The sequence below is a fragment of the Pygoscelis adeliae genome, unplaced genomic scaffold, assembly GCF_000699105.1.
Source record: "Pygoscelis adeliae isolate BGI_AS28 unplaced genomic scaffold, ASM69910v1 Scaffold113, whole genome shotgun sequence".
Taxonomy (NCBI): domain Eukaryota; kingdom Metazoa; phylum Chordata; class Aves; order Sphenisciformes; family Spheniscidae; genus Pygoscelis; species Pygoscelis adeliae.
Window position 1 is genome coordinate 13,438,266 of NW_008825108.1, and position 25,944 is coordinate 13,464,209.

The 25,944-nt window shown below is 35.1% G+C and overlaps 1 protein-coding gene across 1 annotated transcript in view; it reads left to right on the plus strand.

Annotated features, from left to right (window-relative positions):
* The window catches only part of ADAMTS20 (ADAM metallopeptidase with thrombospondin type 1 motif, 20), a 114,289-nt gene that overhangs the window by 49,181 nt on the left and 39,164 nt on the right, over window positions 1-25,944 (plus strand). The window contains exons 12-28 of the mRNA XM_009327697.1: window positions 678-823; window positions 2,214-2,395; window positions 2,492-2,628; window positions 3,801-3,918; window positions 6,699-6,794; window positions 8,071-8,237; window positions 8,347-8,476; window positions 9,602-9,728; window positions 10,384-10,594; window positions 11,118-11,282; window positions 11,993-12,157; window positions 13,861-13,983; window positions 15,315-15,422; window positions 16,616-16,780; window positions 16,998-17,288; window positions 17,604-17,765; window positions 19,231-19,407. Of these exons, the coding sequence (XP_009325972.1) occupies window positions 678-823; window positions 2,214-2,395; window positions 2,492-2,628; window positions 3,801-3,918; window positions 6,699-6,794; window positions 8,071-8,237; window positions 8,347-8,476; window positions 9,602-9,728; window positions 10,384-10,594; window positions 11,118-11,282; window positions 11,993-12,157; window positions 13,861-13,983; window positions 15,315-15,422; window positions 16,616-16,780; window positions 16,998-17,288; window positions 17,604-17,765; window positions 19,231-19,407 (2,670 nt within the window). The remainder of the gene's footprint in view (window positions 1-677; window positions 824-2,213; window positions 2,396-2,491; window positions 2,629-3,800; window positions 3,919-6,698; window positions 6,795-8,070; window positions 8,238-8,346; window positions 8,477-9,601; window positions 9,729-10,383; window positions 10,595-11,117; window positions 11,283-11,992; window positions 12,158-13,860; window positions 13,984-15,314; window positions 15,423-16,615; window positions 16,781-16,997; window positions 17,289-17,603; window positions 17,766-19,230; window positions 19,408-25,944) is intronic.

A 25,944-nucleotide genomic window follows, 5' to 3' on the forward strand; every position in this document is an offset into this window, starting at 1 on the left:
TTTTTAAATATTAATTCGGTTTTAATGGTAATAGTAAATTTGTTACATTAGTTGTAAATATAAAATTATTGTAAAATATAAATAAAAAATATTTTACACCTATTGTTATAGGTGTGAAAGTCTGAGTTTAAGCTTGAATCTATAGCATCGTCTTGCTTTAGCATAAACAAGGTCTTAAATGCCTGAAAATTTGTGTGCTTTTCCCAAACAATCCCACTAGCTCTCTTAGCTTTCGGGATGCTCAGAACACCCTGAATTTCTTGGTGGTTTGTTGTCATACCTTTTTACTTTTTGTATCAGCATGAATTTCCAAATTAAACTGGAAGAATCTCATACCTGCAAGATGACTGTAGGTCTGTTTTTGAAGTTTGTGCATGAAAACATATCAGGAATTCAAGATCAGGATTTTGAGATTCTTACATAAGCATTTGAATAAAGTGGCAAGACTTAAAGATATATGCTCTCTATGAAAGCTACTGGATGCTGAAAAGAACTCTAGGCAGCATTTTTGAAAATATGACTACTGGGTAAGATTTCTTAAAGGAATTTCAACACTAGAAAATGTCCAGGCCCAGATTAAGAGCAGTGAGCTCTTAAATTTTGTTCATTCTGTGCCTAAAATATACAGTAACCTTTTGCTTGACTTAGAAATTTTATTTTGTTTGTCAACTGTGCAGCACTGCCGCCATGGAATTTGTGTGAGCAGAGAAATGGAGACGCGTCCTGTAGATGGAGAATGGGGACCATGGGGACCTTATAGCTCATGTTCAAGAACTTGTGGAGGTGGAATCAAGAGCACCACCAGGCTGTGTAATAGACCGGAGTATGTGGGTTTTTTTATTGTGGTTTACATTAGTGCATAATGAAGATATTACGACATAATGGATTGGTTCAAAACAAAATGAAGTTATTGTGGGTTGTGCGAGTTAGTTCGAAGCACCAGTAAAAATGCTTGTCTCAGCCATGTTTGAAAAGAGAGATAAGTCTACAGACTCTAATACGCAGAGAACTTTTAGATTATTCTTGTCTCCACTATATCATTCATATTTATAGATATTTCTAAAGACTTATTTTGGTAGGGTCTTTTTTTCTAGCTTTACTCTAAATGCTCATAGTTTCTTATAACATTGAGATGCTTTCTTTGGATTAAAAGCTGCAAAAAGAAATCAGTGTGTTCCCTGGTCATCTTTTTGGTGAAACACTTGCTTTGCTTTGATTTAAGGCTTTTTTACAACATCACCACTAGTAATGCCCACAAGTTACACTGGTTACAGCAGAGTCATTTACAACTTACCTTTATAATGAGAAATTTCCATTGACCGAACAATTCAGTGTGATTTCATTCTCTGTAATAAAAGTCAATGAGAACTTTACCCTTAACTTCTCCAGAAGCAGAACCATAGCTCCAGCCTGGGTAGTTTCAGCGTTTTTCTAGGAAGTCATGTAATCTTGATATTATCAGTGGGATAAATGAACCTCAGTCAGACAACCCCAGGTTAATTTATTTTCTTTGAGTAAGAGGTGGTAGACTAGATTCCTATTAGATATGCCTCTGTCAGTCTGTAGTAACTGATAGTATCAATATGCCATTGATTTATTCTTTTTTTCTTCCCCAAGAACCTGCTAATACTGAAGTGTTGTATAGCAGAGTTTATAATAGTTAGGAAATGTATTTTAGACTTTACAGTAAATGGGCTGTTTTCCACAATTTTCCCTTCGTGGTTCTTTTGATCCCCAAACTAAAACCAATATTAGGGCTACAGAAAAGAGTGTGTCAGCTCCTAAATCTGTCTCCTTTCTTTGTCACTGTGTAAAATAATAATTTCAAATTACTGAGGGAGGTGCTGCTTCTGTAAGAATAGGGCTGTAATTCCAGCTAAGTTGATGAAAGCATTAAAATTAATAATGCTTTTTCCCAGGCAAAATAATTGTAAGTGTAAGAGAAATAAAAATGTAGTAGACATTACTAAACATCAGTAGCTTGATTACTACCTTCCTCAGCAGTAGTATTTTATGTGGACTTTTTATTTTCTTCACGTGGGTATAAATGTATGCACAGTGCAATAGAAGACAAGAGTGGGGAGGGGGAAGTCAGTAAAAGATGGCAGAATGCTGTGTAAGGTTTTCACCTTTAGATCAGTGACTCAAGCCACTCTTCATGGAAAACAGCAATTTTAGAAACGGAGTGTTTTACATTTACCTATTTTTGTTAGACCAAGAAATGGAGGAAAGTACTGTGTTGGCCGCAGGATGAAATTTCGATCATGTAATACTGATTCATGTCCAAAAGGCAAAAAAGATTTCCGGGAGCAACAGTGCTCTGAATTTGATGGCAAACACTTTAACATCAATGGTCTTACATCTGCTGTTCGCTGGCTTCCAAAATACAGTGGTAGTAAGTAATTATAATTTTTCTCAATTAATGAAATAAAAATGTTACTTTAATTAAAGTTTTAAAACAGACAAGAAACCTGTTGGATTTTCTTTCCAGTTTCTATGAAAGATCGCTGTAAACTTTTTTGCCGAGTTTCTGGAACAACTTCCTACTATCAGCTGAAGGACAGAGTTGCTGATGGTACTCCCTGTGGAGCAGAAACCAATGACCTTTGTGTTCAAGGCTTATGCAGGGTATTTAAATCTAAACTTATTAATTATTAAAATCAATTTTAACAGATGGTAAAGTAGATATTAAATATTCATCCAAATAAATGTTACTGAAAATATGTAAAGCAAAATGTTTTGAATTTATTAAAGTTAATTTTAATCCCTACCAAATTAAAGATCTGGAAATGGAGGCAATTAAGTGAAGAACATACAGTTGAATCTGAAGACCCGCAGTCTTTCCTCACTAAGCCTGATATGTGAGAGAGTTAATATTGTCCAAGTGAGCAGAGAGAAACTGATCCAAAATTGGCATAAAGGGAGGAAAGAAGCATGCTGTGTATTTATGCCGTCATATTTCTGCTATCAAAGAAGTAAAAAAAAAAAAAAAAAAAAGTAGAAAATCCAAGGGTAGCTAGATTATGTATTTTTTATCTCATTGCAAAGTCAGGAGGAACTGACCCTTGAAAGGGATCATTTCAGCACTCTTTGCTTAATAGCAGTTATGGAAGTGCCCCAAATTTTGTTGGGAGAAGCTAGCTGATGTGTTGTAAACTCAAGACTTTTTTTTGTCAAGCCCGGGTTGTTTTGCTGATTGCAGTGAAACTGAGTAAATTCAGGATGAGGAGAAAATGTAGCCTTTTTCATAATGTTAAATCACGAGGAAAGAGGAAATGCCAGAGAATTGTCCTGTTTATCATAATTTTTTTTTAAAAAAGGAAGTTTAAGTAAAGATACATAAACAAAAATTTGCTCATGCTAGTTTAACCAGCATAGTCTATGTGTATTCCTTTGCTTATTTTGCAGTAATGACAGACTTTAAAAGAATTGATGACCATGTACACATACATACCGCTTTTAGGATTCCAAGACTTTTTAATGTAAATATAACTTAAAATTTATATGCTATGTTGATATTTTTATACAAAATCTTTACATACTGTTATGTATTCTTATACAGTTCTTGACATATTAAGTATATCTGGATTGTGCATTCTTAGTACAACAGCACTATTGTGTTTTGCCCTTACATCACAGCACCCAAAAACATAAAAGGCTTTTCATGAATTGCCAAGGAAGACCAGATATATACAGTGAATAAGAATATTTTGGGGGAGTGGGAAGCTTACATTGTTTTCATTGTTTTCCATCGGGCTGAGTGACACAGGACTATTGTTTTGTTTTTTTTTTTTTTTTAGCAAGCAGGCTGTGATCACGTTTTGAATTCCAAGGCAAGGAGAGACAAATGTGGAATCTGTGGTGGTGATAATTCTTCATGTAAGACTCTTGCAGGTACTTTCAACAGTGCTCGTTATGGTATGTTTGTTTTGGTTTTGTTTTCTTTTTTTTTAAATCTTAATGTACATTTCACTATGGCTTAGAAATTGTTTTACATTTGAGGAAGTAAGATTTCAGTGTATGTTCTTTAGGGCCTCTGCCAACAAAAAATACCTGATTTTCAGTCACATGTGCCCTCTCAAGGATGCAGAGGCAAACACTGTGACACACTGACCCATTCTGGGGGGGAAGTGGGTGGAAATCAATCTGCTCTAAGGTCAAAACAAAAGGCACGAATAAAAGATACAGTGAGGGTAAAAGTACTTTAAGAGAAAGAATGCTTCCTGCTTTGCACTTCGCATTCTCTCATCTGAAGCTATGCAGCTGAAGGACTTATTCCAACATCTCCTTTTGGTTGTGTAAAGAGAGAGTGAGAAGTCTGTGGTGTGAGCAGCTGATGAGGTTCCTTTTTTCCTATAGTGAAAAAGATTAGCCTGTGAAACGTGAGCCTTCTCTTTCCAGAGAACGTGGGCAGCAACGTTTATGTTCTTTCTTTCTTCATTGGCATGTAGTGAATGAGAAACTCTTCTGAATAACTTTGGTAATTTCTATTTCTTTGATTTAGTTTCTCTAATAGAGCTACTGATAGTTCTTCTATATGTAGTCCTTTCTGGGAAGTGTGGAGAGACTATTGTATGCGTGGAGCAGTGCAGTTCAGTAGTTAGAGCATAGAACCTAAGGACAGAAATCTCCAGGTTAATATCAGATTCCCAAAGGCTCCTTCATGCTGCTTCACTGGTTGAAAGAGACCACAGATGAAGTGAAAATTATACCTGGAGAGCTGCCAAATAGGGTCTTCATAGAACAAAGGAATTGCTGGTCAAAGAGGAAAGTATGCCCAGTGTCCTGCTGGATTATTTTTTTTTCCTAGCAGAGGGCTTGCGCCAAGCAAAAAGTACCAAAAAAACTTAAAGGTGGGATACAGCTACCCTTCCCATACAAATTACACGTAACTTTTCTTGTATGTGTCTGTCCTGAGATGTTGGAAGAAAGATGCAATCAACTATTCTTAGTGACTGGATTTCTGAACATGTGGTCAAAACACTGAAGGAAAAGAATGTATTATTTTGATAATTCTGAGTAAAGGACTGTCAGTGTTCTTGTTTTCCACCACTGTGAAAGCTCTTTTTGCTTATAGGTAGCACATAAATTACATCACCAATACATATGCTACAAGTGACCATTACACTGAAACTGCCATATATACAAATACGGTTGAGACTGTCACTCTGCTGTTTATCAGCTCTGTATCATCATAGACTTATTTGCTCCTAACTGAAGTTGGAGGGAAAAAAAAAAATCTTAATTTATTATTTTGGTTTTAGACTTAGTTGAATGATTTAAATTATGTTCGAATTGTTGGAATTATCGCATATAAAAGATGATACTGAATTATACTATTGGACAGTATGTTAAACACCTGGGATTATCACTCGGCTGTGCTCAGGTAGGAGCACAGCAATGTAAACAGGTTGTAGCTAGCCGATCACTAAAACTTCAGTGTCTGTGGGAGGCCTATGACATCCCTAGGCTAATGACTGAAAACACTGAGGAAATGTTCTTTTCCAAAGAGTTATGAGTTATGCATCACAAGATAAGTATGTCAAAGTCTGTGCACTTGGTGGTCATCTTTTAATTTCACCCAGTCCCCTTCCATACTGACACAAGCCATGTTGCTGAGGCAGAATTTGGAATTATGCAATAGCAGCCTGTGGTGCGTGCTTGTATTCATACAGTTACAATGTTGTCATTAAGTCTTTAAACAGCAGTGAAACAATCATCAGAAATTCATTACAATGGAATACTAACTTCCTTAGCTCCCAATTTAGGAAATGGTAATCTAATTATGTACACATAATTATTATGTTGGCTATTATTATTGCATCAAACTAGAGTATCTGAGGATTTCCTGGAAAATGGTCATTCTCAGTGCCTTAGTATATGATCTAGTCTCCTGTGTATCCTTGACAACATGCTATGCAGTTTTGTTTATACTTTCCTCCCATATTTTGTCTTCTTTCATTCTATTACCACAAGGTCTTCAGTGTGTGAGATGAGGGGCTTTTTTGAGTGTGTTTTGGTTTTCTTCCCAGTATGTTGGCAGATTGACCAAATGCTGTCTGTTTATCCAGAGCATGCAGTGTCAATTTGCAATTGCAGTGCTGCCCCCAGCTGGTAAATGTGATGGACCTGTGATTAGATTAAATGTTCATTTAAATGCATGGCATAGTTTTAATAGATTAAAAGCACTGGGAAGTTACTGAATTACAAAATTGAAAAGGATATTGCCATTTAAATTTTTACCCACAGAGGTGAGTCAACTAACTAAAGTTAAATCCCAGCAGGACTGTTAAACACAGCAAAATAAGTGGAATGTTAGCAAAGGTTATATTAATGCTTCAGATTGCACATGTATGTTTACTTGTTTCCAATGTTTGCCATATTGAGTTTTTCTTAGATGTAAGAATCCTTTTGAATTTGTGATTAACGTTTGTGAGAAACAGCTTTTTAAAACAGAATTTTAATGAGTTATGAAAATAAGTTCAGTTCAAGTGATTAAAAAACAAAAACCATTAACAAAGAAATTTAATATGCATGAAAGTATTCACGCTTCCTTCCTAAAACATGAGGGCATTCAGCAGTGGTTGTCACTGATGCACTGTAGAGTTTTGTGAATAAAAGTAGTTAAATGTATGTTCACACTTACTAGTATTTGACTATTTTTGTATATAATAAATTTGTGAATAATTACATTGCAGGTTACAATGTTGTAGTAAATATTCCCAAAGGAGCAACAAACATTGATATTCGGCAGCACAGCTACTCAGGGAAACCAGAAGATGACAACTACCTTGGTAAAAGCCTCCTGTGTATAACATTAATGGATAGTTTTTGTGCTCTTGCCAGAGGTCTGCTCTAGACGTATATTGTCAGAAGTCTTACAAAGTCTTTAGAGCAAATATCTAATTTCTAATTACATTGTATCATCATTTGCCTGGGTCTCTCTGTAGGTATTAGTTTTAGGAAAAATGAGTGAGATGCTGTTATGCTTCTAATTCTTAAACGTGTGTGTTCATTTGTCGGAGAATAAGAATTATAGCACATTGCATCATTTTGCCAATTTTTGACTTTGTTGTGGCAATGTTAATTAAAACTCCACAAGTGAACTCAGGAATAATGCAGGTATTTGTGGTTTTAAATCTTGGAAGCATACACTTTGTTTATAAATGAAGCAGTCTGACCTTCAGCGGACTTATCAGTTGTCTCACATTTCTCTTTTTCTGTCATGTCTGAGTATAAAGATCGCATGTTGATAGATTTGCAAGTGTGTGAGAGGAACAAAGAATTCACAAGCGCATTTTACCAAAAATCTTGGTGGTTCTATTTCACAGTACTTATGTTATATCTGAAGTGCCTGAGAGAATATTGGTGCATATTTTCCTTCCTTCTCTTCTTCTATTACCATCCTACTCAACAAACTTCAGCGTATTCAAATATTTTCCTTGCCACTTGTTGCCCTGTTGTTGCACATGCATCTCGCAGGACACAGAAGCAGCCCTCACCCCCTCACACTAGCTACCATTTCAAATGTAGTAATGCCTGAATAGCATGCTTTTACTAAAAACTTTATTTTTAAATTTAATTTTTAACTTGTTATTATTCTAATAAATTGGTTGTCATATTAAATTATTATTATAAATGCTTAATAATTTACTTCATTTTTACTTTAAAATTAACTTTTAAAAGCCATTTCACTAGAAGTAGCTCTAGCAAATACAGGAATGTGGGCTGTAGAATAGGCCAGAAATATAGATGATGATTATTTCCTTCTACAGTAGCAGAACCTAACCAAATTTAAAAGTGATGACTGCAGTCAACCTTTCAGCAGAACAAATATTATTAAAGTTGTGTTGTTAATGCAGAGAAAATCCATGACAACTGCTCAGGTGAAAGTTACTGATGGTTAGGATTGTATTCATGTATTAGAAACGGTTTGATACAACTTTGAAGTATTACACATGGACTAAAATAAAGATGTGTTGATGAGAAGATATATTATTAAGAATTTTTATAGATAGAACCTTTTAATTAAATAGATGCTTTATTTCCAATATTTTATTTTACTTATAGCTTTATCTGATATTCATGGAAATTTTATCTTGAATGGAAATTTTGTTGTAAGCATGTCAAAAAGAGAAATCAATATACAAGGAGCCATTTTTGAGTACAGTGGTTCAAACAATACGATAGAACGAATTAACAGCACTGATAGAATCGAAGAAGAGCTAACCTTACAGGTGCATGTTTACTTTTTTCATAAATTTGAAAATTTGCTATGTGATCATTATGTTCATAACTTTATGTTCAAATTCACTGAAAAACAGCTATCATTTTATCTCAATTAAGGTTTTGTGTGTAGGGAATTTATACAACCCTGATGTGCATTATTCATTCAATATCCCGATAGAAGACGGAAGTGATCTGTTTACGTGGGATCCTTACGGACCCTGGCAAGACTGCAGCAGGATGTGCCAAGGTACTGTGAATTTTTTTTTTTTCACCAGAACCAAAGACCTGATGTCTTTTAGGAAGAGACTAGTCTTAAGTACTCAGATTTTTCCACCCCTACTTGTAAGGAAAAAAACTCGGCACTCTCAGTAAACTTTAGGTGCACAGAGCCTTTAAGGGCAGAATGGCTTCTGATTTTGTTTTGCTATTTTCAGTATTTATGCAATGCCATTCTATATTCAAAACTACATTTGTGTTCCTTTCTTTTGTAGCCATAGGAGTGGTTTATAAAAAAAAAAAGTTGAATCAAGTCTAATGCATCCTTAGAAAGCAGTATTGTATATCTACTAATATGTATCAGGCTTCCATTATCATGTTTCCAGATGGTCACTACCAATTTGTCTAGTATCTTTTATACATATTTTTTCATCTTTTTTGGTTATCTGCTACTGGGCCTGAAGCTATTTGAAGATATTCTTTATAATTTTTTACAATTTTGTTATTCTATAGGCCATTCCAGTGTAAAAATAAAACCATAATATGTATGACGTGTATATATAAAGTGTATGTACACAGAATTTTGATAGATATTTGTATTAGCAGGTGCTAGAAATGCCTGTACTTGAGGTAGGTGATTGAGTTTCTTCTGGTTTTGAGTCAGGCTGTAGACATACTCACGTGCTAGAAAAGCAGAGCATCTGTCAACTGTGATACTTCTCCCCGCACTCCAGATCTTTTAGGTACCTTGTGATCAAATTTTCTGCTTCCTTAAAGAAAAGGATCACAACCTCTAAGTTAACACGGTGGTTTGGTAGTTTGGTAATTAGCAAAGGACAAACGGGATGCATTTGGAATACTTAGCCTGATGAGTAAATAGACTGTTGCACTTTTGCAGTTTTCTGGAAGTTGATATCCTTGTGAGATCGCTGTGGTATAGCGGGGAGATGGCAGGGGTGACTGGAACAAGGTTGTTCTCCACCTGGAATGTGGTCAGCTGCACAGAGCAGCATGTTTGTACAGAATCTGCTGTATAGAAAGATTAGTGTTAATGGGGTGTCTCAGTTAAACTCCTAAATGATGAATGGAATCCATTAGTATAAAAAGGCACTCTTATTTTAGCCCTTTATTATCTTTTTTTTGGTTCCTTTTCAAGGTATTCGAAGAAGAAGAATGACATGCATACGTAAGAGTGATCATGTGGTAGTGTCTGATCAAAGATGTGAACTTACACCCACTGTACCAGATGTCTTTGAGGAGTGTAATACAGAGTGTGAATTAAGGTAAAAAGAGGTTCCTAACTGATGGAGCTATTGTGGTCTTACATATTGTTGTTGATAGATTGAAACAAAATAATTCAGATTGGTTTAACCTTTGTCCCTCCACCCCTCTCTACTTCCCTCATCCCTCCTGTCTCTCTCTCCTTTCCTCAAATATATTTGTATAATGGGTTTATACATTAGGTTTAGACCTCTGAATCTCAGTAGAACTAGTATATTACCTAATTTTTCTTGGTAAAGTACAAAGTCTTTTGTTAGGATTGTGAATCTGTTCTACATATCCTGGCGCAAAAACTTGTATTGCTGGGCAGAATACATATTTCACCAGAATTGTACCCACAACTGGAACTAATTTGGAACAGACCTGTGTTTTTGCACTCCAAGAAAGCTGCCCACGCTGAAGTGTTCAGAGAATGAACAGTTAGAATTCTAGCTTACGTTTTTCAAAGTCACGTAGGAGATTAAGACAAAAGATCCTTTAAATTTAAAAAGATGTTTTTAAGCCTATGAGTCAAATTCTTTTATATTGCTTTGAAAATTCCAGTCATGAGATAGATTTTACAGTTATATCTGTTCCCTAAAATGCATATCTATGTTTACATGGTAATTTCTGGTACATTCCCTGGGTGCTTTATTCACCTACAGTTTATCCTTGTAGGTGGCACAATGTTGGCAAAAGTGACTGCACATCAAAGTGTGGCCCAGGGTATCGGTCTATAGAGGTCCACTGCATGAAGTACTCCCTTTCAAAAGGACTCAGTGCTCCAGTGGATGATAAGTACTGTGCTGATCAGCAGAAACCACCAACCAGAGAGCCCTGCCACGGTGACTGTATGTTAACAAGTTGGCACTACACAGAATGGTCAGAGGTACAAATTCAAAACCTTGTAATTGTACCATTATAGTTCTGGTTAACATTCGTATCAAATTTTTATTTCCATTATTTTAGTTTAACTAACTAAAAGAAAATAATGTTTGACAAATGCAGAGTTGTAGGAGGAGCTAATACCAATCTTTATATTTCATCAACTTCCTCATATTTTTGTGGGAAACTGTAGCTAAATCGTTTGCAGCTTGGTTTTGGAAGTCAGCATAGAAGATCTGGTGGTTAAAGGTGTGTATTTTATCTACAGTCTTAACTTAGTTCTGAGAGTATTTTGGAGAAAAGGAATAAGTACAATTTCAGCTTTAATCTTCATTAGAGTTTTATCTTGGAACTACTAAACAAAGTGCCAAATTTATCTCACATGAACATATTAGCAGTCTGTGGATTAAACGTAGGATATGGTTGTCTAACAGTCATTAATGTCTTTTGCCTTTAAGACTGATAATGTATTTTGACCTGGTTTTATGTTGTGTTTCCTGTTTCATAATATTGTCTATACACCACAGTGTTCCAGGAGCTGTGAAAGAGGTGTCAGAACCAGAGAAGCTTTTTGTATGAACAATTTGGGTCATCATCTTCCTTACAGAGAATGCCAGGAACTTCCAAGAGTTGTAACACAGAGTTGCAATGAATTCTTATGTCCAAGCTGGTCCGTTAGTGAGTGGAGCGAGGTAATGAACCACGTAAAACTTAAGATGCCTTTGGTCCTGGTCATCAATATTAAAATAAGCTGCTTTAAGTGTTTTGGTTTTTTTGTTCTGGCTATTTTGGGGCGCATGATAATAAAAATTCTGAAGTCCTAGGATTTGGCTGATATACATCCCAGATGTACAAACGGCATGAGAACTTCTGAAAAACACACCTAGAATTCCTTTTTCTCTGAAATTTTGTTACATTAAAATCAGGTAGTGAAGCTACTTAAAGTAAATCTATTTACAGTAATATGCATATCTTCCTTTTTTATGAAGCAATGAGAACCATCCAGGCAACTGAAGAACAGAATTATATCCGTTTTATTATAATTATATGGGTATAAAGGAATCATGGATAGTTTAAACATTTTTCCTGTGAAAGTTGTGATAAGTGCACTCATATTTTAAACAAGTATCCTTTATTCTAATGGAAATAAATGATTTGTACATTGTTCTCATATTTTTGTAGCTTTAGAATCTTAATAGTCATTCCTTTGTATTAGCATTTGGGTTGATGTGTACAGGAAATGGAGAGTTCATAAAAGAACTACTTTTGTTGGACTACTTACATTCATAGAATATTTTTGGTATTTTTGTGATCTTTAAAGTCCAACAGATTACTAAAAGAAAGTGAAGCCATTAATATAGATTCATGTCTTTACAAACTGATGACTCTAATAATTTTACAGTGTCCTGTGACATGTGGCAAAGGAATGAAGCATCGTCAAGTATGGTGCCAACTTAATGATGAACAACTGAGAGATGATTTCTGTAATCCAAATGATAGACCAGACTCAATAACACCGTGTGAACTTCATGAATGTGCATCTTGGCAAGTAGGGCCTTGGGGATCAGTGAGTACATAAGGATTCCTGGCTTCTTCTTTTCTAGTTCAGACTATGAGTGATCACAAAACACCACCTTTTAAACATTTGAATTGGATCTTAAGCAGTTACTTTAGTTGAATTGATTCACATGTTTGTTTGCTCCTATTGGCTATGTAACCTGTAATTTAGGAACACCCACGTATAAGTTAAATGCCTAAAATAGTCATTGACCCTGAGCCTTAATATCAAAGATGCTTTTACACATTAATGTATTACATCTCCAGAATAATGAAAATGTAGATAGCAAACCATTCAGATGAATGAGACAGGTAAAAGGCCAAATACTTATAGGTGTGTGGGCATATTTAAGTGGTAGCTTTAATTAAGATCGTAGAAGTGTATGTGCTAATAATAGCAGGCAAAAAGATAGTATTTTGTTGTTATGTTTTGTTTTGACCTTCAGTGATAAAAGATCTGCTATCTCTTTATGTGAAAGTGCTGTTGAAAAATATGTTCCTGTGTGTAATGATGCTCATCTAACATATACCAGAGTGGCTTCAAAGTTCTGGAAAAAAGTGAATTAATTTGTGAAGGAAACTTTTGTCACCAAATAGATTAGAATTAATTAAAAAATAATAAGGTACTCAATTTCATGGAGCTTTCATAAGATCAGGTTACTCAAACCAACAGAAGTGTTGGATTATTCAGCGTTTCCTGGATGTTAGTGAGAATTCATAACTTAATAGCAGCTGATTATTTATTTTTTAACATATAACCTGTTAGTAAAATACAGAATAAACATACCTTTGGAAATTAAGTATATTTTTAACTTAAACATTTCTTTTGTGTAGAACTTTTCTCATGTAATATTTTTTCACGTTAGAGATAACGACGTTGTTGTCTAACATAATGTTGAATTCCTTTTGAGTAATCTTTTGATCACAAGGTGCTGGCTTTCCATTCCTATAAGCTAAATGCAAAAATGAAATAAAAAATTAATTCAGTCCCATGATATAATTCTTCTGAATAAAAAAATCACTGTGTATGGCCTTGCTGGAATAGCTTGTAGAAGCAATTTACCAATCCATGTCACTGGAGCAGAGCTTTCCATTGCAGTTTTTCCACCGTACCATCTGGTAATAGCTATTCACAACCTGGGTTTTTACCAGTATTTGTGCTTGAACCACAACATTTATAGGATGGGATTTATGTCATAATATTTTCAGCCATCTAATGTTTTAGGTGCCTTCTTTGAGTGTGCTCTTGCAAACTCTATAGTGAGGGAGAAGACATTTAACAGCTGCAGCTGGTGATTCATTTGGAAGCTACCCCTAACTCCCTTCCCCCCCACTTCCTCTACCCCAGTTTTTATTGCTGAGCATGACATTATATAGCATGGATTGTCCCTTTGATCAGTTCAGGTCAGCTATCCTGGCTGTGTTCCCTCCCAGTCTTTTGCCCACCTCCAGCCTACTCGCTGCAGGGGGTAGGAGGGGGGAAAAAGACAAAGCCTTTATCCTACAGAAGCACTGTTCAGCAATAGCCAAAATATTGGTGTGTTACGGATGCTGTTTAAGCACCATATGGTCTGCCATGAAGAAAGTTAACACCATCCCAGTAGTCATTCCTATTCATTCTAGAGAGAGTTTTAAAATAGAAAATTGAATTTAAAATTAAATTTGATTATAAATAGCGCTGTTTCAAGTGTGTGAAACTATTGACTTTAACAGTGTGCTGTAACATGTGGACGCGGATACCAGATGCGTGCAGTCAAATGTGTTACTGGGACTTACAGAGTTATTTTGGATGATGACAGGGAATGTAATGCTGCTACTCGTCCTAGAGACAACCAAGTAAGTTAAAAAATACCTTTCAGTTGATTGTACTTTTTAGTTAAATACAAATGTTGTCTACTGACTCTTTGAAGAAACTTGCAGGAAACAAGTTCTAAAATGAGAGGGGAAAAAAAAAATAGTGAAACTATCTGCTTTTTTCCTGAACTTCAAATTTGGCCTAGGGAATTAAGTAAAAGAAGAGTAATTTGGAGATTGGAGATTTGAAAATTTGGTATATGATTGAAGGGGTCCAAAGGCCTTTGATTATTTGGGGGAGGGGGGCAGCTCCAAATGTAGAATATTATAAGGAGACTGCTTGCCATGATGCTTAATAATAGCGCCTAACTGGCTTGGTGTTCTCTAAAATTCTGCTTGTACATAGTTCTTAAAAGAATGACATGGTTACTTGAAGGCTTCAGTTGTTGGAATAATACTAATTCAAAACTGTGTAGACATGAATTATGATTCAATACGGTATTAATATGGTTCTCTACCTTTTCTGCTTGTCTCAGTTTACTTACTTCATCACTTCCCTTAATTTAAATCTATCATTTTTCAGAAGAAATATTTTTAATACAGTTAGTAGGTTTACCATTAACTAAAAGCAATTGGTGTCTTAGGTGCTATGTATTAATATGTTGATCTGGCCACCAGATTAATACATCTCATTTATATCCAGCTAAGCTGTTAACCACATACCTCCTTGAGGGCATACTCTGCTGCTTGTCTCAAGGAGAAGAGGAAAAAAGAAGGATTCTATGGTCCAGAGTAAACCAGTCACAAGTTACCACCCCTCTGATGGTTTCTTGAATAAGATTTCAAAATATAAAAGCCAAATAATTGGTATAAATTTATTTCCACTTACATGTGAAAACACTGGGTTTGAGTATGCTTTGTATTTTGAATTGTGGTACCTGTTCGGCTGTTGACTGAAACTGGGCAATTTTGTGTTCTCAGTAGCTGAAGGTATAAAGGACAGGACAGCACAGCCACTATCTTCACTCAGTTCTTCTGTACTGCATGTGGCTATGAAACAGGACACAGTAATGTCTATGCCCCTTGTCTCCAGCAAGTTGCCCAACACAGTTCTTTCTCAAAGTGCAAATATTATTAGCTATTACTAATACAGTTTTAACATCAAATACTTTTTTTTTTGCATCTCAATTTGAAACAAAACAATTCAATGAAAAGCCTTTGAATAATGTCAGGGAAAAGTTAGAAGATGGTATTTACTTGTTAATGAATGTTGGTTTATTGTAATGGTAGGATCTATGTCTGTGGGAGCCATTTGCTTTACATTTGGCTCTTCCAAAATGTGTATTTTTAAACCTTTTTTCTCACCCCCACAGGAATGTGAATTGCCCTCTTGTCCAGAAAATACAAAATTATGGACTACATCGCTTCCTCTAGTTCATGTGGGGAAGGTGACCCAATGGAGATATGGATCATGGACCCCAGTATGTAATGTAATAGTGGTCACATCTTGCAGAGCAGTCCTCCATTCCCTCACCCATGTTTCCATAAGGCTCTCATTAATATATTTTTCAGACTGAAATCTGCTTGGGATAAATTTTAAAGGAATTTTAATTTTTTTTTAAGAACCTGTTTCTGAAGGAGGAGATAGATGCTCCCAGCAAATTCTGTGGGCTTCAAATCTAGCCAGGGAAAATGAGGAGGGGAAAAAAAACAGGATTCTAGGAGCTGGGGTTCTGAGCAAAATAGCTTTCATATGATTGAGAGTGTGCAAGGAAGTGTTTTTCTAAAATAATTTATCAGTTTCTGAGTATGGAGAACATCTTTCATTCTAAAATGATTTAAATCTTTTATGTGAATAGCAATATTAAACAGTTTGAGTCTTTAAAGGTCTAATTTTACATAATTTGTAAAATAAGCGTTATAAAAAATGGTTTCTACACAAACTTTGTTTAATGGAAGAGTATTTGATTTTGATAGTGTTGAAAATTAGTTTTACTTGGCAGCAATGTGAGAATTAAAATTATCTATAAAAATGTGGGTGTGTCTGTTAATCCCTTGAGGTTCTTAACAAAGCATATAACACACTTACATCTTTGCACAACTATTTAAACTAAATAGCGGTAAAGAGTGCATAGACTGAGGCTATTCAGAAACTCTTCACTAAATCCACCTTGAACTTCTCAGCTATAAAGGCATCAGAAGGGGCTCAATGGAATATTCTAATATAAAATAGAATGGCAAATGGATTGTGAATATCAGTTATTATTATATCAGTTGATGTAAATATTGCATCATTGTGTAATAACTAAAATGTTCTGGAAGTTACTCTCTAATGTTTCCATTGTTAATAAATAAAAAAATTGCCTTTGCAACTGTATAATGATTCCGTGTTACAGTTGAAATGCTACCTGTTCAGGTACGCTGAATTGCTTCACAAGAATTAAGGCCATGCAATTCAGTACCAAGCCAATGGGAATTCTTAAGGCCTAAACCATCCAGCAGTATTTCACTTTCCTTTCTGAATGCATGGCTCTATCAGTGTGAGATAGAAATCTGGTTCTCAGCGTTGAATTCTAAAGTCAAGCTGAGACTAAGCTGTGTTAGTATTTTAGATGCTTGCATGATCTTGTTTTGGTCTCCTAAAGTGCGATGAGCTTGGATTGTTCTCTGACAGTGCTCTGCGTCCTGTGGGAAGGGTGATCGTGCTCGCTATGTGAGTTGTAGAGATGCTCATGGAGGAATAGCAGATGAATCTTTCTGTGCTCATTTACCACGACCAGCTGAAATTTCAAGCTGCTTTACCCCATGTGGAGAGTGGCAAGTTGGAAATTGGTCCCCTGTAAGTATTAACTGTAATTTTTTTAATGTGTCTATTTACGTTATTGGCCAAAGTCTCTGGTTAGAAATTGGGACTTCATATTCTGTGCAAATGTGATTGAAATTGCATCCCTCAAAAAACCAAAGTATACGTTTCTTATTGTCAAAAGTAAATATAAATGTCTTTGGTTATTAATTATCAACGTTTTGTTAAATATGTTGGGTTAATTTTTGGTCAGTGCACAGTTACGTGTGATAGTGGAATAGTAACAAGGCAAGTTATCTGTGTCAACTATCATCAACAAATCAACGAGAATTACTGTGATCCTGAAGGCCAACCTTCCAAAGAACAAGAATGTAACATGCCACCATGTCCACCAGTTTATCGTCATATTCCGAAAATACATGACCATCCAAGCCATTTTCCAGAAATAGGTTACCTTCCAATACACCATCCACAAGACAATATAAACCAGTGGAACCGTCCCTCTGTGGGAGGATATCAATGGAGAACAGGACCCTGGGGAGCAGTAAGAGTTTTTTTTAAGATACTAATTTGTTCTCTCACAGGTGTGTTAACATTTCTAGAAATGTTCTTGCAGTACAGATTTGGTCAAAAGAGAAGCACATTTATTTTTAAAAAAGTTATTATGAAGAATATATTAAATTCAAAATGTAATTTTCCTGCGATTTCAACTTCAAAATACATAGTAGTAATTTTTATTTGCAAATTTCAGTTTTGAAAGTTAACATTAAAAAATAATAATTTTAAGTTGTTTTAACCAATATGTTTTACATTTTTCTGATTATGCAATGGTGATACGTATGTTTACGTGTTTTGGTAGTGCTCTAGTACTTGTGCAGGTGGATTTCACCGTCGAGTTGTAGTATGTCAAGATGAGGAAGGAAGAAGCGCTAGTTATTGTGATGAGGCAACAAAACCTCCAGAGTCAAGACACTGTGATTCTGGACCCTGCCCACGATGGAACTATGGGAACTGGGGAGAAGTAAGATCATTTCACTTTCAAAGGGAAACATTATTTACCACGTAAACTTAGAAATAGTAACGTAATTATTTGACTGTGAATCGAACTGAACACCATTTTTTTACTTATTTAAAAAGAATGAGTTTCAACCTATTTATCTAAACTTTGTTCTTTGATCAAATCCAGAACTGCAGTGTAAACAGGAGTAGTCTAAACATACATCCGAAAGAAGTATTATGTGAGGCTGAGGATGTACAACACATAATTGAGTGTTGCTGTAGCGTCTTGAATCTTGAGATGTACAAAATTTTCTGTTACAAAAAGATGAATTGTATGCGGAAAAACCCTCAGTGTAGTGGCTAGTCTAAGAAAAAAATGAGCACAAGAAGTTATAAAGAAACTTTATTACATCAAATTTCATAGGTACTGACTAGAATAACTGCAAGTAGTAGTATCTACTGGGTTGTAGTTACAAATAGAAGTATGAAGATAGGATCATGCATCTAAAAGGTGTGCCTGGGATAGAGTGTTTTGATGAAACATACATTATTGGACAAAGAACAGTTTCTCCATGCCATGTAATGTCATATCTTGACCATGCATTCTTGCTCAAACACTAAGAAAGAGTTAAAGCTTGTTAGTTTGACATTCATTCTAACCTAACCTCTTGTGATTCCTGCCCTCTTTTCTTATTCTTGATACATTAATAACTAGAGTTGGGAAAGGAAGAAAAGTTGAGTGACTTTTTTATTCCACCACCACCACCACTCCCCCATTTTAGCCAGATCTGGCCGTTTAGTTCTCAAGGCCAGTCTAAGTGTCATGTTTTCTCAGTCCATAGCTGCAGACTTGGGATCCAGTTAATGCTGATGCTGCAGTTTTTGTCTAATTTAGAAGCCTCTGAAATACAGTAAAAAGCTATAAAATATTGGAACATGCTCACTTTTGATCAGATTGTTTTTAATAGTTCATTAGAAATGAGAATTGGTATTTTTGTCTGGTATTGCAGAATTACAGGAAAACTGAAACCCAGAAAACACATCCTATAAGTATTTTACACTTAGTCTGTATAAGTTAAGACTATGAGAGAGTGTGCCCAGTGTCTGACTTTTCTCTTTTCTGGCAGGGAAAACTAGTTTTTGGTCCAATTTCCATCTTCTCATATCAAAGAGAGATATATGTGCCCATTTATTCTCACAAATGGTTACTTCTCCTTGGTAGAGTAGATTCTCTGTAACTGAGACTTTTTGTAGAAAATTACTTGATAAACTGTAAAAATGCAGTTTGGTAAATGTTTTGGTGAGAGCATTGTTTTTTCATTGTATGAGATTAGACTGTAAGTCCTTATTCTTGAATCGAGTGTCCAGGGAATATGAAAATAGACATAATAAATAATAACGTACTGATTATTGCTGTATCTTTTTGGTTTAATGGTACGTGATGACTCTTTTAATAAAAATATTGCATATAAAATTCTGTATTTCAGTGTACTCAAACTTGTGGAGATGGAATAAAGACAAGACTGGTGATTTGTCAGCTTCCTACTGGCCAAATGTTGGGTGATCAAAACTGTGAAATTCTAGACAAGCCACCTAATATGGCACAATGTAATGTGCATTCTTGCCCTGGTGATGTTTCATGGCATCGGGGACCGTGGAAATCGGTACGATAGCATTCACTAATATTTTTCGCTTTCTTGTTCTTTCTGTCACTCTATTTCCCCTTGCCTTTTAAAAATTATATTATTATTCTATTTGATAACAGTGAAATAATAATGCATGTGGAATATAGTCTATGTAGTTTTATTAAGCAGTTGTTCCTGCAATCATTGAATTAAATAGGAAACAGCCATTTACTTCAGTGGGAACAGTATCATGCTCTGTAAAACATCATAGAGAATATCTTGAAAATTACCAGAAATCATCATAGCCAATAGCAGTACCTAATAGGTTGTTCTATTTTGAAGGATTATGATTTGATCTCTGTTTAAATTTAAAAGTATATGCTGTAATTTATACTGTAGTATTATCTACATATTTATATTTGTAAAAAAAAGCTTTTTCATGCATAACTTTTTTCTAATAGTATATTTAAGTATAAAATAACTCACACATGTATATTACACTCTGTCATCAAACATTTTACTCCGTATTATGTGTACATTTGTGTATAAAAGTTTATATTTGTGGTTTTAAAACAGTGACTAAAGCTGTCAATGTATAATTATGTATGTAACTATAATATGTTATTGTCTACATGTCACTGTCTATTAATGTGTAAAAATGCCTACAGTAATCACCATTAATCTTTAAAATTGCTACTAGCAGATTATTAACATACTGAAGTAATCATAGCAAGCTCTACAATATAGAGTACATTATATTTCCCAAGCTGTGAATTTGACAATATTTATTATTGTGCTCAATTCTAAGGAGAATAATGGCAATCAAAGGAGGTTGGATCCAGTTCTGGTTCCATTGAGATCAGTTAAAAACCTGTCATTAACATCCCTGGGAGATGGGCTAGGACAACAGTTCTTTTTTTTTTTTTTTTTTTTTAATTAATAAAATTATGTAATTTGGTTCTTTGAATTAACATGGAAACATTTTTTAAAATATTGTCCAATTTCAACTTTAAATAATTTATTAGTGTTTATATAATCTATTCTAATTTATTGCAAATAGACTTTAAAATGAAAGTTTGAATTAATAATTTACCACAGTTACCTCTTTCTTCCACTGTGCAAAACAGAGTTTTGGGTTTGTGTTTAACAGGCACCAGAGTATCTTATTTAGCCATTAGCCGAATAATTAGTGGTGACTTGCTAATGCTTAATTAATGTATGTACTTCAGGTGCTGAGAAGACAAGCAGGGTGTTCAGCACACTGTTGCCTTTGAACTCAATGTTTTCCTTTTAGACTGAAGTTATTCACAGCCTGTTCATTCCCTGAGTGATGCAGTTTGTCCTGCATTAATAGGTTACCTGTAAGCTATTGTAATGTATTGTAAACGTTACACATGGCTTAGCTTTGCAAAGATTTTCCATGTTAGTTTATATCTCAATTGACATAAAAAGCTATTTTAATCCTTCAAAAACTAAGTTTAGAATGGAATCTAGTTATCAGAGAGAGTTTGTGGCCTCTGTTTTATATAGGATTGCAAGCTCTATGGTTATTCAGTAATAGTTTTAATTTCATGGTGTTGTGCAGAAGCAATCGTAGCAGATTCAGGAAGTAAAAGCAGGCTCACATATTAAATATGAGTCACTTTTTAGTAATTTAGCTAGTTTGAACGCTGCCAACACACCAACTTCAGTTAATTTTTGTTGCTGTTTAAACAGAGCAAAACTTATTCATTGAGGATGACTATTATGAAAGAGCAGTAAAGGCTGTATTCACAGAAACGCTGTTGTAGCCTAGCACAAGCAGCTCTGTTTAGCCTTCGGCTATGGGTGGTTGACTAGTGATGTGATAGTTTGGCAATAGATCATGGCTCTGCCTATCTTATGCCTTTCTGGCATACAATATGGTCTAATATAGGGGACTGTTAATGACTGGACACGCTCTGGAGGCTGAAGTCATCAAGCATGTCACATCCATACTTATTCCCTTCTTTATAAAGACAGCAAGAACCAGATAAAACACTATTTATATTTTTGATAAAAGTATTGAGTAATATTTATATGTCTGGACAGCAATGCATTACACTTTTATATCTACTAGTGAGATTCCAATGTCAAAACTGAAGTAGAAACTGAAATGTGAGACTTCCCACATGTAGTGTAACTTGCCATAATAGATTCTGCCGTCTTTTACTTCTGGCATGCATGGCACAAATGTAATACATGGAGAGGGTGAGCAGAAGGAAGGGGATTTCTGAGCAATTGCTTTACCTGGAGCAAATCCTTGACCTCCTTGAATATTGACCCTGTCTCTGGCCCAGCCAGTTCAGAAATGCTCATCAAAATTGCTTAAAAAAACCTTTTCCTCATTCTGACGTAGCTTTCTCTAAACCACGTCTGAACTAAAAGCTTCGCTTACAGATTATTCCAGCTTTTACATAGCCAGCTAGTTTCCTCTTGGATTTTAGATGCCAGCAGAAATAGATTCAGAAAAAGTCAAATTAGCTAAGACTAATTCAGAATCCTGAGTCAAGAGCCTGATCCACCACGTAGAAGGATTGTTCTAGTTTATCAGGTGTCAGTGTCTTTTATACTCTCTTCCATAGAGAGAGTTTGGGGCATTCTAACTTCTTCCACTAGCTATCACTATATATTTGAGGATAGATGACTTAGCAATATGCCTTGTAAATCCATTTCTTTCAGTTTTTGATTCATTTTACACAATGTAATTAAAATAAAACATATCTTGTAAATGCACAACAGGGCAATTGCAAGGAAGGCTCTGTTTATGATTTGAAGCCAGAATTCTGGCTGATGCTTTCTGCAGTTTTAGCAGCTATGGGCTGTTAACACTTTACAGTGTCTGTCAATGGCTACCGGAGCTGACCGTTACAAAGCTTAAAGGCTACGGCACTCCTCTGTTGCCAGTTTCTGCAGCTGTCCAGAGGGATGTGAGGCAAGTAAATCTCAAGTTCTAAAGGCTCGTAGCACTGCAGGGCACTTTCTCAGAAATATTATGCATATTCAGAAACTTTGATTCTTTGAATCTTTGAAACTTTAATTCAGTCCAGAATTTTCATATAATGATATTCAAGCCAGAAAGACGCTCTGAAGTTTTACAGGGAGGGTGGCTAGGAAACTCATCCTTTTGCCTGTAACTTGAATTCATTTGATCTGGAGGTCATTCAGAGATTCTGACAATGATCTTTTTAGAGTGCAACTTATATCTTCCACCCTCTTAGTTTTGTGCAAGTTTCTAAGGGAATTTTCTTTAAGAACTGAATCATGCTAATCTTTTTTTTTTTTTCTGCCTTTGTATCAAAACCCAAAGGAAATGGAGTGGGTTTACACCCAGTCCGTGCATCTTGAGGGACTCTGCCTTGTTTTCAAAGAATATTGGTGTCAATTCTTAATGTAAAAGACTGATAAATATTATACAAACGTTCCTAAATTCAAACGTTTCAAAGTTTGAAACATTTGATTTCAAGATTTCATTGCCTAATTGGCATGCATCTAAGTACACTACCTCTTTTTTGATATACAAAAATTACAATACAGATGTATATATTTTGATATATACATATTTATAATGTATTTATAAGTTAAATAATACTTGAGGTACATATAGCTGCTTATTTTAATGGAGTTGCACCACCAGTAAATTTGGCCCATATATCTTGGATATTTTTCTTTTAGACTACTCTAGTTTCATTGGTGAAGGGATTGAGGCAATGATCCAAAACTTCATGAAAGAATGAATAAATTACAAGCTAAAAAGTATGGAAACCATATGTCACACTATATAATGTCAAGAAAAATTCCATAGCATTCTGACAGCTGGCTAAGAGTAGTTTGTTCTAGTATAGATTTTTATTGTATCCCTTCTTTCCACAGTGTATTACTGGGTTTTTGTGTTTAGTCCATGCAGCAAGACTTCTGGTTTATTGTATTAATTTTCATCAGAGTGGTTCGGGTTCTTTGACCCTGATGACAAGAAATTGTTTTTTACTTAAAGCATGAAAAGAGAGAGTATTACAAATAAGCAAAGATACCATAAGGCTTAAAAAAAAAAAAAACGTAATTACTGGATTTAACAATTTTGTGCTGCAAGAGTTGTAGAATAATCTATCTTAATTGAGTTCAAGAATGCTGCTTTGTTACTTTTAATACTAAACTTTTTCTTCCCTTGAACAGCATTTCCCATATCGACATGCTTTAGTATTCTTAGCCAAACTATCATCTGTTACCTGACAGAAAGTTATGTGGGAATATAATCAAATCAACTGTTAGTTGGATCAACGGTGATGTTTAGGTACAACAAATCTTCAGATATATAGTACAGATACATATACAATCTTGCAAAGCTTTCATGTATAGCACCAATGTAAGGTAGCTATACTAGAGAATAAAGTATTATTTTTAGCAGTACTTAGCTGGGAAATAATTTGACACACAGTAGCAAGTTAGGAGATTTCTAGTGCCAAAGCCCTGGCCTGGTACCTGGGCAAAACGTGTAGTGTGAACATATGTCTTGTTTTACTCTTCCTTCTGCAGTTCAACAGGTGATAACTCTTTTACTCATCTAGTATGCTTTTCTTAATGGAGGCTTTTTATGTGCCTTCAAGGATTGTATTTGACTACTAACTGAAGCTTCCCCTTTTAATCTCAGTTTCTTTTAAGATTTTGGTATTTATCTCTTGGTTAAATGGTCATATCTTCCTTTCTAGTCTCTTTTTCTATGCCTCCTAGGTTGTTGCTGCACAACAGAAAACAAAGTGTAAGTTTCTCAAAATTCCTGATACATATATGCTTTTACTGTGCTGTGTACCTTTCTTTTTATGTATTTTCTTAAAGGTTTTATGGAGTGTGAGGAAGAATTACAGTGGAGGAATAAAATAAGCTATTCATATATGGGAAGACAATACCTTCCAGCTTCATATAGTGAGGAAAGTTTGTTCGCGTTTTTGGGTGACAAGAATTTTGATATTTTTAGGAGTTTGATTTTATTTTTGGTCCCCCGTAGTTTTTCGGTGCTTACCAAACCCCTTGGAGAGCCAGGTAGCCAAACAGCAAGGTTCCTGCTTAGGCAGTTGGTGGTAGCAGATGATGTTACCTTGGAAGCTTTATATTTCATTAGGACTTTCATTCTTGTATGAGTGTGGCTAGCAACCTAAATTTTATCAGAGACATTTTAACCAGGTATGTCATAACTTGAAATATATGTTTGCTTCTTATCCTTTCTCGTTCCTTTAGAAAGAATACATAGCTGGATTACTGAATCCAGATTGTAACTGAGTGTTACCTAGAGGTCGTTGCGGTAGTCTATTACCAGTAAATCTTCACGGCACACTTGAAACCAGATAGCTTACTGTGTGCATGTCTTGTCTGAGCAGATGCAGTGCAGGAAGCTGCTGTAACTTGAAGGTAACAAGTATTACCACAAAAGCAAACAGTTACGCCTTTGCTCTTGCCTTCTTTACCTGAAGCAATCAGTCTTTTTGAGGTGTTCTGGTTTCCTCATCCAAACAGTTTCACATATAGTCATTGTACAGCTTTGTTGCTAAGCACTACCAGTTACGGTTCAGAGCATAGCGAAGTTAAGGTCTATCTTGAGGTTTTTATTTTCTGTTAGGTTTTCTTAAAAACATCGACATTTGGAATTTTATTTAGATACTAATGGAAGAGGATTTATACTCTCTAGTGTGAGTTAATTGTAGTGCAGTCATTAGCATTTTGTTTTCTTACATTTGTTTTCTTAGTATGTTGGGCTTCGTGCTCTTACTTCACATTTATATTGTGAGCTGAGGTTATGATACATCCAGTTCTTTTCAAAGTTCATACTTACGAAGAGTTTGTCCTAAAATTTTGCCATATACCAGTTGTGAAGTCAGATAATAACTGTAGAGTTCTTCTCTTAATTAAAGTTTTTAAAGACACTTTCTGTAATTAAAGGGACCTTAGATTAAAAGTGGACAGACACAACTTTCCCAAGAACAGTATGCAGAGTGCTTTTACGCTGTTCTAACACTATTTAAAGAACAAAACACTTACAACAAACTAGTCATGTCAATTGTACTTTATTGTTAGTCAAGAAATTGAGTATCACAGACAAGTGTTTCACTAAAAAGAAGTCCCACAAAACTACAGTTTAAGAATGTTAGTTTTTCTGAGTTCTTTGGGAACGGACTAAATCTGATTGTGCTGAGGTATCTTTATGGTCACTGATACAGGCAAGATTTGACCCTTACAGAAGATAATTATTTTGTTTGTCTGAAATGTTGATAAAGTAAAGATTCCCCCCCCCTTAGGATTTTTATGTCATTTAATAAGTATTACTTGTGATTTCAGAGCAAATAGGCATAAAAAGAGTGGATCAGCTCATCTTTTAAGTTACCTTTAAGTGTCAGAAATATCTTACTGCTATTACTTACTGCCCTTCGGACACATAATGTAATATTCTTTAAAGTGGCTGGTTTCCTAGTTCATCAGTTTTCTTTTTAGTTGCTCCAGAATAATTTCAGTGTAATTCTGTCTTTGCACTAGTGGAAGAAATCTATTATTACTTTTAATGAATATAAA